The sequence below is a fragment of the Lissotriton vulgaris genome, chromosome 6, assembly GCF_964263255.1.
Source record: "Lissotriton vulgaris chromosome 6, aLisVul1.2, whole genome shotgun sequence".
NCBI classification, from domain to species: Eukaryota; Metazoa; Chordata; class Amphibia; order Caudata; family Salamandridae; genus Lissotriton; species Lissotriton vulgaris.
Genome location: NC_141694.1, coordinates 1,732,551,447 through 1,732,566,251, shown reverse-complemented (window position 1 = coordinate 1,732,566,251; position 14,805 = coordinate 1,732,551,447). Strand labels below are relative to the sequence as shown.

Here is a 14,805-nt window from a genome sequence, read left to right as displayed (position 1 = left end):
AACCAAGGTGGGCTGGGGTCACGGACCCTGTGCTTGGAGGCCTTGTGCCTCTAGAAATGTCTGGACCACCCAAGAAATCTTCCTGGTAGTAAACCGCCTGGCAGGATCACTGAACGCCAGGCAGACAAGTTCAGCCGTCATTGCTTAGCAGATCAAAAGTAGCAGTTACTCCTGGAGGGGGTGCAAGGTCTCTTATGCGAATAGGGAGAACCTTGGCTCGATCTGTTTGTTTCTGCTGAGAAAGTGAAATGTCAGCACTTCTGCGTGTCGGATTTTCCAAGACTTCTCTTGCTCATGGATGCCTTCCACCTCGAGTGGAACTCTGGACTTCCTGCACCAAGTTCTCAAGAATTTATGGACAGACCAAACCAAAGTCATCCTAAAGGCCACAGACTGTGTGCATAGAGATTGGCATTTATTTCCTTCTGGGCTTTCACAATCTCTACTTTCATGCATTGAGTTGGATCGGCTACCGCTGAACAACTTCGGCCTTTACCCGGAGGCGGTTGATGTCATCTTTGTCATCTGGTATCCTTCAACAAAAACTGTGTACGCCTATTGGAACAAATTTGTGGCTTGGTGTGGTACTCTGCTAAAAGATTCCCTTCAGACAAAGTTATCTAGTGTTTTGTCATTTGTTTTGTCTCTATCCCAACAAGTATTTGCTCTGGGTACAGTTAGAGAACCTATCTATCTGAAAGAGACACGTAAGTGATAGATTCCTTACCTTAGAATATCCCCCCCCCCCCCCGACGTCAGACTGGACTTGGAAAGTTTTTTCATCAGCGGTACCTCTGCGCGTCAGTAGGTGTTGTCGTAAGGCTCCGCGTACGTTGCTGGCGTCGTAGTAGACGAGATTACTTCGCTGAAGCTACTTCCACGCGCGCTGACGTCAGTTCTTTCTTTTTCCGCGCCAGCAAGTGCATATCCGGGAAGAGCGGTACCCCCAGTAATTTTTGGACTGAGTTTTTGGGGACTCTCTCTGTTTTCAAGTACATATCAATCTACAGGTACATAGGGATGCTTGTTTTAAGTCCTGCGCGGCCTGTCCCCGCACAATCTCGGTGACTGTGAGGGTCTCTACTGCCTGGGGCGTGACCACGACTCTGAGTCTTGCCCGCACTACCGGGCCATGACTCCGAAACCTTTAAGGGAGCGGTCCCGAAAGTGGCTAGAGGCTCGGGAGTCGGCTCTGTGCCGTTCCAGGTCCCAGTCCCGTGGGAGGTCTAGGGACCTGCCGCGGAGCCATCACCACCATTCCAAGTCTTCGCACTCTGGGTTAGGTAAGGCAAAACACAAAAAGTAAAAGAAGCGCCGTTGCTCTTCGCCTTTCCCTTGCCCGTCGTGGCTGAGGGTGCGGGTGGCACCGGCCCCGCGGCTCCAGCGGAGCCTCCGCATTTGCCGATGGCGTACCCGCTCTTTCCGGGTCCATCGGCGACTCCGGCCCAGCTGCAGGCGTTCCTGCCAGCAGTGACCTGTGTCTTTGGACCGTCCGGCTCCGCCGTTGCGCTTTCGGGGCCTGTCGGGGGTCCTCTTTCTTCGACGTCGGGCCGTGGACGGCTCCGGCGTCAACACTGAGGGACCCCCGTGAATTCAGGCCTGAATCCCCGTCGATGCCGGTTGGCCCTGTGCGACCTCCACCGGCATCAACGGCCCCGGCCGCAAACCCGGTCGAAGCCGTACCTGGCGTGGGACAGGTGCCGGAAGGCTGTCGAACGACGCAGATTCCGACGCCGTTTGGGAATTTCTTTCTCTTTGCCCACCCACCTCCGTATGTTCCACCTCTTTAACAAGCTATGAAGGACAGGTCTGAGGACCCTCTCACAGCCCAATGCGAGTTAGAACCAGACTGGAATTAGGATCCGCGGTTACAGGTGACCAGATTATGCTCCGGAACCTGGCGCACTGTCTCCTTCTACCGTGGCTATGGAGGAGGGTGGATCATATTCTATGGTGTTGTGTAGGGCAGCCGAGGCTCTCCACCTCCAACTCCCTACTGTGGCCGACAGGACTAATCTCCTGACAGAGGTGCTTCGGCCAGCTTCTGCTTCTACAGAGACGCTGCTGCCCTTTAACGACGCACTCTCAGACGTTCTTTTGGGCACCTGGTCCAGGCCCAACACAGGGGCTCCTATCGACAAGAACGTGGCCCGACACCATCGCCCAGCCTCGGGTGACCCCGTTTTCCTCTCCCAACACCCCACCCCGAGAACTTAGTTGTCCAAGCCTCTGTGTCCCCAAGCGCATTCCCTTCCGCACCTCGGGACAGGGAATCCAAGAAATTGGAGTAATTTGGGAAGATTTACTCTTCCTCCAGTTCAGGCCTGCGGCCTGTGAACACTGCATGTCTCTTGGGCCGTTACATCCATTCTGTGTGGGATACGGTTGCGCAAGTGCTGCCCCAGTGTCCGGTGGAGGCTCGGACAATTATTTCCCAAGCTATTGCTGAGGGGAGAGACGCAGCCAAGTTCACCATCCGTTGTGGTCTTGACACTGCTGACTCGCTGGGCATTGCGATTTTAACGATAGTGGTGCTACACTGTCACGCCTGGCTGATGACAACTGGCATTTCTGGGGATGTCCAGAACACGTTGATGGACATGCCCTTTGATGGCACTCGCCTGTTCGGCAGTAAAGCAGACTGCGCGTTGGAGCGTTTTAAGGACTCACAGGCTACGGCCAAGTCCTTAGGCCTTTCGGTCACACGCACTCCTTCCACTTCTGCTTTTCGCTCCATTCGTAGCCAAGGAAGGGGCGCCCAAGCACGTTAGTTTCAAAGCCACAGGCCTGCGCAGCAACAGTCTCGGACGTGGGACCAGCAGAGGCGGGTCACAGTGCCAGTCTGCGGGACAGTCCACCACCCACGCTCCCCTGCAGCCGCTGCCTCCAAACCTTCCTAGTCCGTTGTTTCAGGCCCATCAGATGCCAGTGGGTGGCAGGATTCACTATCACCTCCTCCACTGGCGCACCATTACATCGGACAGGTGGTTTCTGCAACTGGTCCAAAGGGCCTACACCCTCCCCTTCGAGTCTACTCTTCCAGCCTGTTGGACAGGCCTCGTGCACGGGCCGCTCCCTCCCCGCATGATAGGGTCCGAGCACCGGCTCTCCCGGTGTCACCAGAAGAACCCCGCAACCCGTCCCCCACGGGACGCCTGCTCCCGAACATCCCAGCATCGGCTGACCCGGGCCTCCGTCAGCACCATTGCCCGGCCCAGCCACCATCTTGGACACTGCACCACGAGGCCGCGTGGCCTCAGCTCGACCCCAACCCTGGGCCTGGCCAGGCCCCGACATCGAGGCACCACCATCCACCCAGGAGGTGAACGGACCACTTGGCAGGTCAATGGGAGAGAGGAGTGTCGATGGCTCTCCCCCGCCAGGTGCCGATCGCCCCCAGCCTCCCCTGGCGCTGGCTCCACCCCCCTGCTGGGTGTCTGGACTCCCTCATCCCGGACCTCCCGACCTCCAAGAGCGAGGGTCCGGACATCAAAGGAGGCCAGACCTATAACTGGGGCAGCTCCAGAGCAGGAAGGCAGTTGTATCCTGGAGTCGAGAGACACCTTGAAGAACTCATCCTTGACGGACTGCTGGCGCTGCCGCAGCCCTGCCTTGTGAACCATCGTCCTGCCTGCTGGCGCTGCCATGGCCCTCTGCAACCTACATCCTCGTCGGGACCTGCTGGCGCTGCCACCGCCCTCTGCAACCTACATCCTCGTCGGGACCTGCTGGCGCTGCCGCGGCCCTCTGCAACCTACCTCCTCGTCGGGACCTGCTGGCGCTGCCGCGGCCCTCTGCAACCTACCTCCTCGTCGGGACCTGCTGACGCTGCCGCGGCCCATCCTTGTGTGAACCATCGCCCTTGCCGGCTGGCGCTGCCGCGGCCCTTCTCAAGTGAGACTTATCATCCGAGCCTGCTGGCGCTGCCGCGGCCCGACCTTCCAGAACTCCGAGCTCGAGGATTGTGAGCTATTCATCGTACCACCTCAGTACCAGACCGGTACCAAGACTGTCCCGCTACCCCTTTCCCTTCCAGAGACTAGAATTTAGAGGACCCTCGTGTCCCGATCTCACTGTATCGCTGATATCCTTGCTTCAAGAATCGTATATAAAGAGTGTTGACCTTATCCTTGTGTGGTGTCCATCTGTGGGGGGGAAGTTACTTGTCTGTACGATCGCTGGAGACGGCCCTCTCCGGAGGCCTCTCCCCTTGTCCTCGGCCGACCCTCCAGGTCCCCGTCTAACACAGCCATGCAATCACAGTACCACCGCATGTCGGGGGATCACTGGACACTTCTCCAGCAGGAAGTTATGGCCCTCTTGGCAAAGTGGGCCATCGGGCGCGTTCCGATGCCAGAAGTAGGTTGTGGTTGTTACTCCCACTACTTCTTGGTTCCAAAGAAGGACGTAGGCCTGCGTCCTACCTTGGACCTTCAGAATGTCAATCGCTTCCTCCGAAAGGAGAAGTTCAAGATGCTCACACTTGCTCAGGCCTTGTCTGCCGTCGACCCGCAAGACTGGTGAATAGCGTTGGACCTGCAGGACACTTATTTTCATATTCCCGTCCTGCCGGCCCACTGGCGTTACCTGCGATTCATGGTAGGGCAGAAGCATATTCAGTTCATTGTGCTCCCCTTCGGCCTTACAAGCGCTCCTCCGGTGTTCACAAAAGTGATGGCGGTGGTCGCAGCTCATCTGCACAGATCAAGGGGTTTCAGTCTTCCCCTATCTCGACAACTGGCTGTTGAAGGCGGGCTCGCCCCTGGCAGTAGTCTCCCACCTACAGACTACGGCCAACCTCCTGCACGTGCCGAAGTTTCACCTGATTCCCTCTCAGAATCTCCTCTTCATCTGAGCGGTTCTGGACACAACGCAGTTTCGGGTCTATCCTCCCGAACAGCGAGTCCAGGACATTAGGGCTATGATTCCGATCTTTCAGCTCTTGTCCGGGGTTTCGTCAGGACGACCTTGAGGCTGCTGGGCCTCCTCGCCTCCTATATCCTGATCACCAACCATGCCAGATGGCATATGCGGGCCCTGCAGTGGGACCTAAAGTTCTAGTGGGCGCAGCATCAAGGGAACCTGTCCGACTAAGTCGAGATCTCGGCGGGCACTGCACAACAATTGCAGTGGTGGCTCACGGATCAGCATTGGGTCAGTGGCAGATCCTCTCACTTCCCCATCCAGAGCCCACCATGGTGACGGATGCGTCCCTCCTGGGATGTGATGGCCACATGGGCGAGGCGGAGATCAGAGGCCTCTGGTCTCCGGCGGAGTCCAGGGTCCATATCAACCTTCTGGAGCTTCGGGCGATCCTTCTTGCACTGAAGGCATTCCTTCCCTCTGTCAAGGGGAAGGTGGTGCAGGTGTTCAGACAACACCACCGCCATGTGGTATTGCAACAAACTAGGTGTGGTGGGGTCTTGGACCCTATGTCATGAGGCTGTGCGCCTCTGTACATGGCTGGAACGTCAAGGCATTTCATTGACTGTTCAACACGGACAGGTTCTTTGAATGCCAGGGCAGACAAACAACCCCCGGTGCCTGATGTATCACGAATGGCGTCTTCACTCGGAGGTGGTGCAAGGTCTCTTTCGACAGTGGGGAGAGCCTTGTTTAGATCTATTCGCCACTGAAGAGAACGCACAATGTCAGCTGTTCTGCGCATTGGAATTTCCAAGTCGGCACTCGCTTGGCGGTGCTTTTCGTTGAGAGTTGAGCTGCGGTCTATTGTACGCCTTTCCGCTTATACCACTTCTACCCAGAGTGCCGAAGAAGATCAGGCGCAACCGGGCCCAAGTCATTCTTGTGGCACCGGACTGGGCTCGAAGAGTTTGGTATCCCGAGCTACTCAGTATGAGCGTGGATCCCCCGATCAGACTGCCTCTTCATGAGGATCATTTTTCGCAGCCGCAGGGGACGGTCCTTCACCCAAACCTGTCCACCCTCCACCTACATGCGTGGAGATTGAGCCGCAACAGTTGATTCTGTTTGACTTGCCTCCTGAAGTCTGTGATGTCATTCCGGCAAACGGTATATGCCTGCAGGTGGAACAAATTTGTGGCATGGTACACAGCAAAGGCTGTGGATCCCCTTTCTGTCCCTCTTTCAGAGGTCCTTTTGTTATTTTTTTCTTTGGCCCGGCAGGGCTCTACTCTACCTTTCTGCAATCGCTCCTTTCTCAGGCTTTCTGATCAGCCCTTTCTTTTCAAGTCCCCTGTTAATAGATTTCTTAAAGGCATTACTGACCTTTTCCCTCCTATACCATTTGTGATGCCGCAGTGTGACTTGAATCTGGTACTTACTTTTTTGATGTGTGCTCCTTTTGAGCCGCTCCACAACTGTCCTCTTAGTTTGTTGACTTTGAAGACTGCTTTCCTGGTTGCCATCACCTCCCCTAGGCGTGTGAGTGAGCTCCAGGCTCTTTCTTGTAAGCCTCCTTTTCTGTCAGTCCACCCGGGCAAGGTTGTGCTTCGCACTCGTCCTTCCTTCTTGCCAAAAGTTGTCACTGTTTTTCTCATTAGACAGACTATCACCTTGCCCACTTTCTTTCCGCCTCCGCACCCTTCCAGAGAGGAAGAGGCTCCACCATCTGGACCCAAAACGTGCGCTTTAATTTTACTTAAATTGCACACAACAGTTCCTGGTGGATGTCCAGCTCTTTGTTGGCTACGTCGGCGCCAAAAAAGGGCAGGTTTTAAACAAGACGACTATCTCCCGCTGGGACGTCTTGTGTATAAAAGCCTGTTATTCTCTGGCTAAAAAGGAACCTCCATTGGGGTTGTGTGCCCATTCTACCAGGGCGACAGCAGCTACTACTGCATTGGGACGTGGTGTCCCCCTGCAAGACATCTGTCAGGCACACTTTTACTAAGCATTATTGCCTTGACAGTCCAGTCCGGAGAGACGGCTTCTTTAGCCATTCTGTTCTCCGTGACTTTCTGGTGTGATCTTTGTTCGCAAACTCACCACTGGGGTTGGGATTGCTGGGGTATCTATTCTAAGGTAAGGAATCTACCACTAAGTGTCTCTTTGAGATGCACAAGTTACTTGTTAAACAATATATCTGTAAGAGACATTAGTTAGTGATAGATTCCTTACCACCCCACCCATCCTCCCCATTCTACGAACTGGTTTCTGGGTTTAAAGTCATCCCTTTCAGGGCCCTAGTTTCAATGCACCAGTGGTCGGTATCTTGCATGGCTCTGCGTTCCTGCTGTGGAAAGTTGTGTACAGAACTGACGTCAGCGCGTCTAAGTAGCTCCAGCAACGTCAACTCGGTGACTACGATGCCAGCGACGTACACGGAGCAGTACGACGACGCCACCGACGCGCAGGGGTACTGCTAACCAAAGAACTTTCCGGATCCAGTCTGACGCCTTGGGATATTCTAAGGTAAGGAATCCATCACTAACTAATTTCTCTTACAAATATTTCGTTACACAAGTAAGTAATTTGTGCATCGGCTCTTTGGTTTTTTTTGCAGTTGCCGGATCAGCCCTCTGTTTAGGTCTCCAGTTGGTATGCACTATTTGAAAGGTTTACATTTGCTTCATCCCTCTCCCTTTGTCATGCCACAGTGGAACCTCCACTTGGTCCTCACATTTCTGTTGTGCAGTCCATCTGAGCTGCTTCACAGCTGTCCTGGCGGTTCCGCACCCTCAAGACAGTTTTCCTTGTCGTGATAGCATCGGAGCAGCATGTGATTGAGCTTCAATGTGTTGTCAACCTTCCGTAACTTTCTTCTCAGACAGGCTGGTTTTGCTGACTCTGGCATTATTCTTTCTTAAAGTTGTAACACTGTTCCACGTCTTTCAAAATCTCACTGTACCAGTGTTCTGACCAGGTGGAGTAGAGACTCTTTTGCTTGGACTCCAAAAGAGTACTCAATTTTTACGCAGATGTTACAAAAAAACGCCAGATAGACTATCTGCTCTTTGTGGGGTTCTGTGCAGAAGAGGACAATTTCGAAAAATTCCACAGAAATATATTCTTTGGGTGATAACACTATGAAAAGGTTTGCTGAACTGCCTGTGCTAAAGTGAGTTTGTCATTTGCTCAAGATGTAATTCCTCTGATCCTTTATTGATAAAGTTAACAGATGGAAATAGAAATGTAAATTTGAAACTAGAAAAATGCAGGAGGCCTTGGAGCTCAGCAGAGCTGAAGCCTGACCCGGTGCTGGGCAGAGCTGAAGTCTGGCCCGGTGCTGGGCAGAGCTGAAGTCTGGCCCGGTGCTGGGCAGAGCTGAAGTCTGGCCCGGTGCTGGGCAGAGCTGAAGTCTGGCCCGGTGCTGGGCAGAGCTGAAGTCTGGCCCGGTGCTGGGCAGAGCTGAAGTCTGGCCCGGTGCTGGGCAGAGCTGAAGTCTGGCCCGGTGCTGGGCAGAGCTGAAGTCTGGCCCGGTGCTGGGCAGAGCTGAAGCCTGACCCGGTGCTGAGGGGCTAGTTTTAGAAGATTTTGTCATCAACTTTCGTAAAAACCTCAAGGAAAACTCCTTATTGATTTTTTTTTTTTGAGTATCCTACGCTGCTCACGTTTAAGGAATAATTTGCACTGGGTTTCATGTTAACCTATAATCCTTGACATTTAAAACCAGCCGATGGAGGAGACATTATATGGAAATCTTGCAAAGTCTGTTGATATCACCAAACCTTACTCAACCTCTTTTCTAGGTATAGATAAATGAAGATTTTCGTTTTTCTTAAATTAGGAGCTAGTAGAACTTTCTATTGGCAGTGCTATTCCTCCACAGCATATCTCAAGAACTTTAGATGCCACTCAATAATTGGTGTCCTTTAATATCATCCTAAAAAAAAACGTCTGCGATAAAGGCCATAGGAGCAGAGCCAGGGCTCTGGGATCCTGCATACAGAAAGACGAAAAAAAAACTGTTATAACTTCAGCCGTAAGGCAAGGTTGGATGCAGGTGGTATTGGTTTCTTTAAATCTGGATTTTCGGTCTTTTAATGGTGCTTCCTACAACTACATTACCCTTTATTTCTTTATCTTTCATTTAGAAAAGGCGAAAGATTTCATACTTAACTTTCTTTTCCTTAGTGTCCTATCATGGGACATTTGGATATTTTTTTAATTATATTTTTTATGAAATCCCGTCAATATAGCCTACATCTAGTCTACAAAAGTGCTTCAAATATAAACTAAATATATTCAGTACTTAATTTGAACCGGTGGTTGCAAGTGGGACCCACCAGAAACTTCTTTTTGGAGGACGGCTCTTATTTTTCCCTATCTGGCATTTTCTGAGAGAAAGAGTGAGAAAAACACACAAACGGGAAAGAAGGAAGAGAAAAACCGAACCCCTCAAAAGTAAGATAGCAGGAACTTACTTGCAAGAGTGAGATTAAGGGGAAGGAGGTGTCTGGTAGTGAATGAAAGAGGCATGTGGTGGCTGAAAAACGACGCAACCTTGGTATTAATTATGTACACATGCATTTAATAGGGCCAGCCGCAGGCTCCTGAGCAGAGTTTTGGGGCTTGGGCACCGACACTCATTCTTTTACCAATTAAGCACTGATATATTTGCTCTGGGTTTCAGCATATGAGCAGAACTTGTCAGAGCTTACAGACGTCAGTAAAGTTTCAGTGAAAGAAATCTAGTGGACAGGTTTTTTTCTGCATCTTAGACCGCCTGGGGTTCATTCACCTCTGGACCTTGGTATTCCTGCAAGAGACAAACCGGCTAAATGAAACTCGAGGCCAAATATAATGTAATTCAACTCAAAGTGGATAACTGTTGAAGGGAAGTAATATTTCGGCTAATTTTTTATTTGCTGTAATACCCCTGGCAGCATGGTCACTGTAATATCACATCCTTATTCATGTTATGTACATTAACTAGTAATAGTCTCTGCCCTCCAGATATGATTTTAGTGGAAGCCACTGCTTGTGTTTAAAATGGTGTGAATGGCCTCAAATTATGGAATACAATACGAATGAATGTATCCCGCTATTGAAGATAATAGGAAAACATTACATATGTATGTGGTGCTAAACCGTGATTGCTATGAGTGTTACTTAACTTTTCTCTTTTTCTTTTTTACTAACAGAGGAATGCAGTAGCATGGATAGTTGATGGTGAACTTGAAGCAGACGACTTCTGTTTAACTTAAAATTAGTCGTATTTTAAATGGCTTGGGATTTGGTGCAAACAAACATGATTGTTAGCTGGACAGACATGCTCGTCATGAAATAAAAAAAAATACGCAAACCATTTCTGAAGCCCTGTGGGGTCCAAGCATTTGCCACCTTGCTTCATAATGCCCGGCTGAGATGAAGCACGTCGTTAGACCGTTGTTGGACACCGTGTTGAATTATACCCCCATCGGTTGTGAAGAACTGTACTACATTCAGGCTATCCATCGAACTCAGTATATATATATTTTTCCCTTCTGCCTTTTGTCTGGCAGGCTACCATTCTTGTTGCTCTTATGTGTAATGACGTTGAAATGCTTGTTTGGAAAATTTTATTTAACAGTTTAGAAGGCTTGAATAGAGTGCTTTAGTCAGAGGGGTATACGCGCGGTAGGAAAGTACTTCCTTCTCGTTTCTCCAAAACGCTCTGCCTTATTTAGTTTGAGGTCTTTCAGCTTGGTTCATGGATTCTAGCCTTGCCTACTTCGCAGACTTACAGATACAGATCATAAAAACAGTGAACTTTGTCGAAAGCACTCTCAACATCATATTTGACAACAGAAATAAAAATTGTTTTGTACTTTTCACAAGCTGTTTTACCCTCGCTAAAGGGTGAACAGTTACAGTTTTTTTTAAATAAATTAAGTATTTATAGGATTAAAGTGACTTCATTTGTATACCTTTGGAATTCAGTCCGATGTCATCCTGAATTCAGTCATGCAGTAGTAAGCAATGTCTTTCCCAGAATAGTATTCATGGCATGTTGAAAGCAGAGGCCGAAGGATGCAGGCTGCCTAGGTTTTTTTTTCTCCATGGTCCAGGGAGAAAATATCTTTATCATAAATCAAAATTGGTTAACTAAAAGAAAGTTCAATTGCAAACCGTTCAATATGCATAATGCATATTAATAAGCGTACAGTAAAAGTGTGGTTTCAACTGTAAGAGGATTTTCCTTTCTTGCAGAACACGGTCTGGACTGATGCTGTTTTAAAATAAAAAAAAAATGGAGCTAACCTGTGATGACCAGATTGCACCTTGCTTTGAGTTCTTTTTAAATGAGAAGCTACTACCTTCTTAAGGACGATGCAAAGGCTATTGGGAAGACTTTAGCAGTGGCATCACTTTTGCTTCTTAATTATGCTGTGGGCGCATCCTAGCAGTAGCTACCAGTGCTCAGACACCAGCAAATATACTAGATGTGAAAGGAACCCAGCTGTTTAAGGAGGTGAGGGCAGTCCTGTGTGCTTTTTGTTTTTTTAAGTTTCAAAGAAACCTTTTATTTGACATGAACACGGATAGTCTAGTTTTCTTTCTTTACAGGTGCACTTTTTGTTTTTAAGGTATCAAAGTTTCATAAAAAAACGTTTCTTTTTTGGCATATACAGTGCTATTTTTTGTCAATAAAGGTAATGGTCAGAAGGGCATTTCATCTGCATAGTCTTTAGTTTTATGCGGTTTTATTTCATTGTGGTAGTCTCCAACAACCCGACCGTTATTTAATCTGCCCCTGACTATTTCCAAATTGAGGTATCCAATACCTTATAAGCTTTTGCCTTAACATACCTAAAACGCAATATACAAAATATTTTGTTGGCTTGACCAGTCAGATGGTTAAGTAGACTAAATGCTCTTTTGCAAAGAGTAGAAGTTGGAAACCATTATTTGAACTCTTGTGCAGGTTTTTGTGGGGGGCGGGTATATGTTTGGAGGATGTTAAATATGCCTCTGTTCATCTCCGCATTAGGTTCTTATGCACTGGCTGAAGCATCGTTGAAACTGAGCATGGACTGTGAACTGGCCTGGACTAATACTGTGGATTATTTCCTCATAATGGCACAAGTCATTCCCCACCTCCTTTACAGCATAAATGTTTTTTTGCTGAAATGGTATGGACAAACACGTTAACAATCTGGCAATGCCTACATGTGAGATTTCAAAACTATGCAATTTAAAGTTTATGTAGCATTTTAACAAAAGTCTGGTATTTTCAGACCTAACAATGGTAGTTTATTTTTCATTTAAATTTGTCGCTTGGATCATCGGCTGCTATGTTCTGGAAAAAGAGCTTAGTTATCTGGTTCACCAGCTATTGCTCAATCTTGCTCGTGGATTCAACTCTCAGCCAGGCCAACTCAGCCCTCCTTCTTCTCAGTGAGGACCAATTATAATCGAATTTAATTCTTAACTTTTGGGATCCTAAACTAAACAAGTTCGCACTGTTCTATTGACTGTGATAATAAATCCTAGCAGCAATATACAAAGCCAAGTCATGCCGCCGTTCTTGCTCTGAATTTACAGCAAGTTCGATATACAACTTCGCAGTAAACTGGGCCACAGCCTAACCAGTATCCATAATGCACCAGCTAACATGTTGTGTATGAATAGTTAATTGATCTTTTTTATGTCTCTTTTGGGATTTGGATGGCCATGACAAAAATGTGTCCCTTCGCCTATAGCGGGCAATTTTTTGTCTTTTACTGTACAATGGAACACAAAATACTTGAATACGCATTCCCATATCAGACCTTTCTCTTCCTTGATTGCTGCATTTCGAAGATGATTTACATGTTTAGTGTATTATTGGTTAAGCAGAACGTACTTTGTGGTTACCTATATGTGCACTGTTGTGGTGTAATGGCATAATTCCTCTTACCTGAATACTCCCACACAGTTGAGGTAAGTAGGTTAAATGAACATAGTGGCATGAAGTGCTGCACTTACGAATGGTTCGGATCAAGTTAAGAGTTCTTTATGCTTCATAAATTGAATTGTTATCTGGCTGTAAGATTTACCCCAATCACTGCCGATTTGGGTGACATATCTGCCTTCTCTTCCCATCAGGAAGAGATCTGATCTTTTCATTTAAATCACTTCAATCTTCCCGAATTACGTACCATGCATCAGTGTATTATGCACATGTAAAAACGTTGAGAGAATGTATATGCAAGTACACATCCAAGCAAATTGCCGCTTCGTTTAAAAACTAGAGAAGCAACAATGCACAAGTGTGTGTCTCCAGCACAGACATGGTAGATGGGCAGTGTGATTAGTTATATTACAATTCTAATTCAAGTTTAAAAGTAAGAACGAATATCCATTCATAGCTAGCTTTTTCGTATCTATAGAACTGCCCCCTCTGGCTCTGTGCTACCTGGAGTTATAGACTCATTTGTATGTATGGAAAGACTTGCACAAGCAAAACGATTGTCCCTGCTCATTTTTTTGCCTTCTTCCCAGTGAAAGTATTGCTCTGTAGAGAATCTGATCTGGCATCTCATGGAAGCAATTCATTAGTTCACTGCCAAAACGTTCTCAGTAATCCTTTTAATGGTGGTTAGAGGTCCATGCTGCTACCTATTATACAGTCAAATTGGTGAAAATAAATTGGTTGCAAAAATCACTAGCACTTTGACACTTTTAAGACAAGGGTGGAATTTCCACCTCAACTTGCCAAAAATACTACACCCTGTTTGTGTTTTTGCTGATTAAGCCCTGCTAGGCATGTGGCCTCGGGTACCCGATCCTCCAGAGAGGATTTTGAGTTTTCCAGTGTGCGATATTTCAGGAAACAGTGGTACCAACTGCTTTATGCACCAGTCGTGTGTACGTGAAGTGCCCACTGTGACCTTGAATTTTTGGTTCGCCCCAGTATATTTTTATAAACCTTGCATTTAATGTAGCCTCATTTTAAAGCCCACGCCACAACCCCAAGTCTCTGAAGTTAACGTTTTCTTCCTGTTGTCAGACTAAATATGCTAGATTTGAATGTTTAGTGTTTTGTAGGCACAGACTTGGAAAATGTTAATGGCTGCTTGAAAATGTTTTGAAATACAAAAAACCAGATCCACAAAAGCATGTGCATTCTTACGAACCAAGCTGTAGAGATCAAGAAACAAACTTTATTGTTCTCAAGATTTCTAAATTGTCAAGATGTGTATGGAGTTGTGGTGGAACTAGTTAACACTTAGAGCTTTTGGTATGTGATGACTATTTGCTATGGACTGATATTAAATGTTTCAAACGGATTGCGTTCTTAAATTTTCTGGATTTTTGTTACTATTGCAGACTATGATAAGTAGCTTAAATTTCTTTGCAATATGCATTATACCATACCGTTGGTAATCCCATATTTATTTTCACCTTTTACTAATTATTTACTTCACACCCATTTTTTATGAATGTGTAGCATTTTAAATCTAATTTTTTGTTTAATCGGAAGACATTTATCCTTTGATTTATTTTATCAGGTTTTTTATGCATATTTTCCATGTTGGTGCACAGCACTGAAGAGAATCATTTGTATTCACTTTCAATTCAATAAACAAAATGAATGACTGGATTAATCAGTTCTGTGTCTTCACCCTCTGCCATCTGGTGGAGTTTCGGTGTTAACTTATAATGCAGATAATCTATTCTTGTGCCTGAAGCACATTTGGATATGTAGGATTATATGAATGGTAATGTATTGTTGCTGCCGCACTCGTATTTGTTTTTTTCACTTAACCATAAGAACATAACACCAGGGCACAGAAAAAGCAATTTTACTAGTCTGAAAAAATACTTTTCAAATACTGTGATCATGATCATTCCAGTGTGATCACTCCTAGGACCTATAAGATTAATTCATTTTTATTTCCACTGTGTACAAACATC

General features: G+C 47.3%; 1 protein-coding gene across 4 annotated transcripts in view; it reads left to right on the top strand.

Annotated features, from left to right (window-relative positions):
* Window positions 1-14,491, top strand: part of WDR26 (WD repeat domain 26) — a 702,982-nt gene extending 688,491 nt beyond the window's left edge. For all 4 annotated transcript variants that reach the window (XM_086927969.1, XM_086927971.1, XM_086927970.1 and 1 more), the window contains one exon: window positions 10,068-14,491. In XM_086927969.1, the coding sequence (XP_086784095.1) occupies window positions 10,068-10,093 (26 nt within the window). In that variant the 3' untranslated portion in view covers window positions 10,094-14,491. The remainder of the gene's footprint in view (window positions 1-10,067) is intronic.
* Window positions 14,492-14,805: the final 314 nt, after the last annotated feature.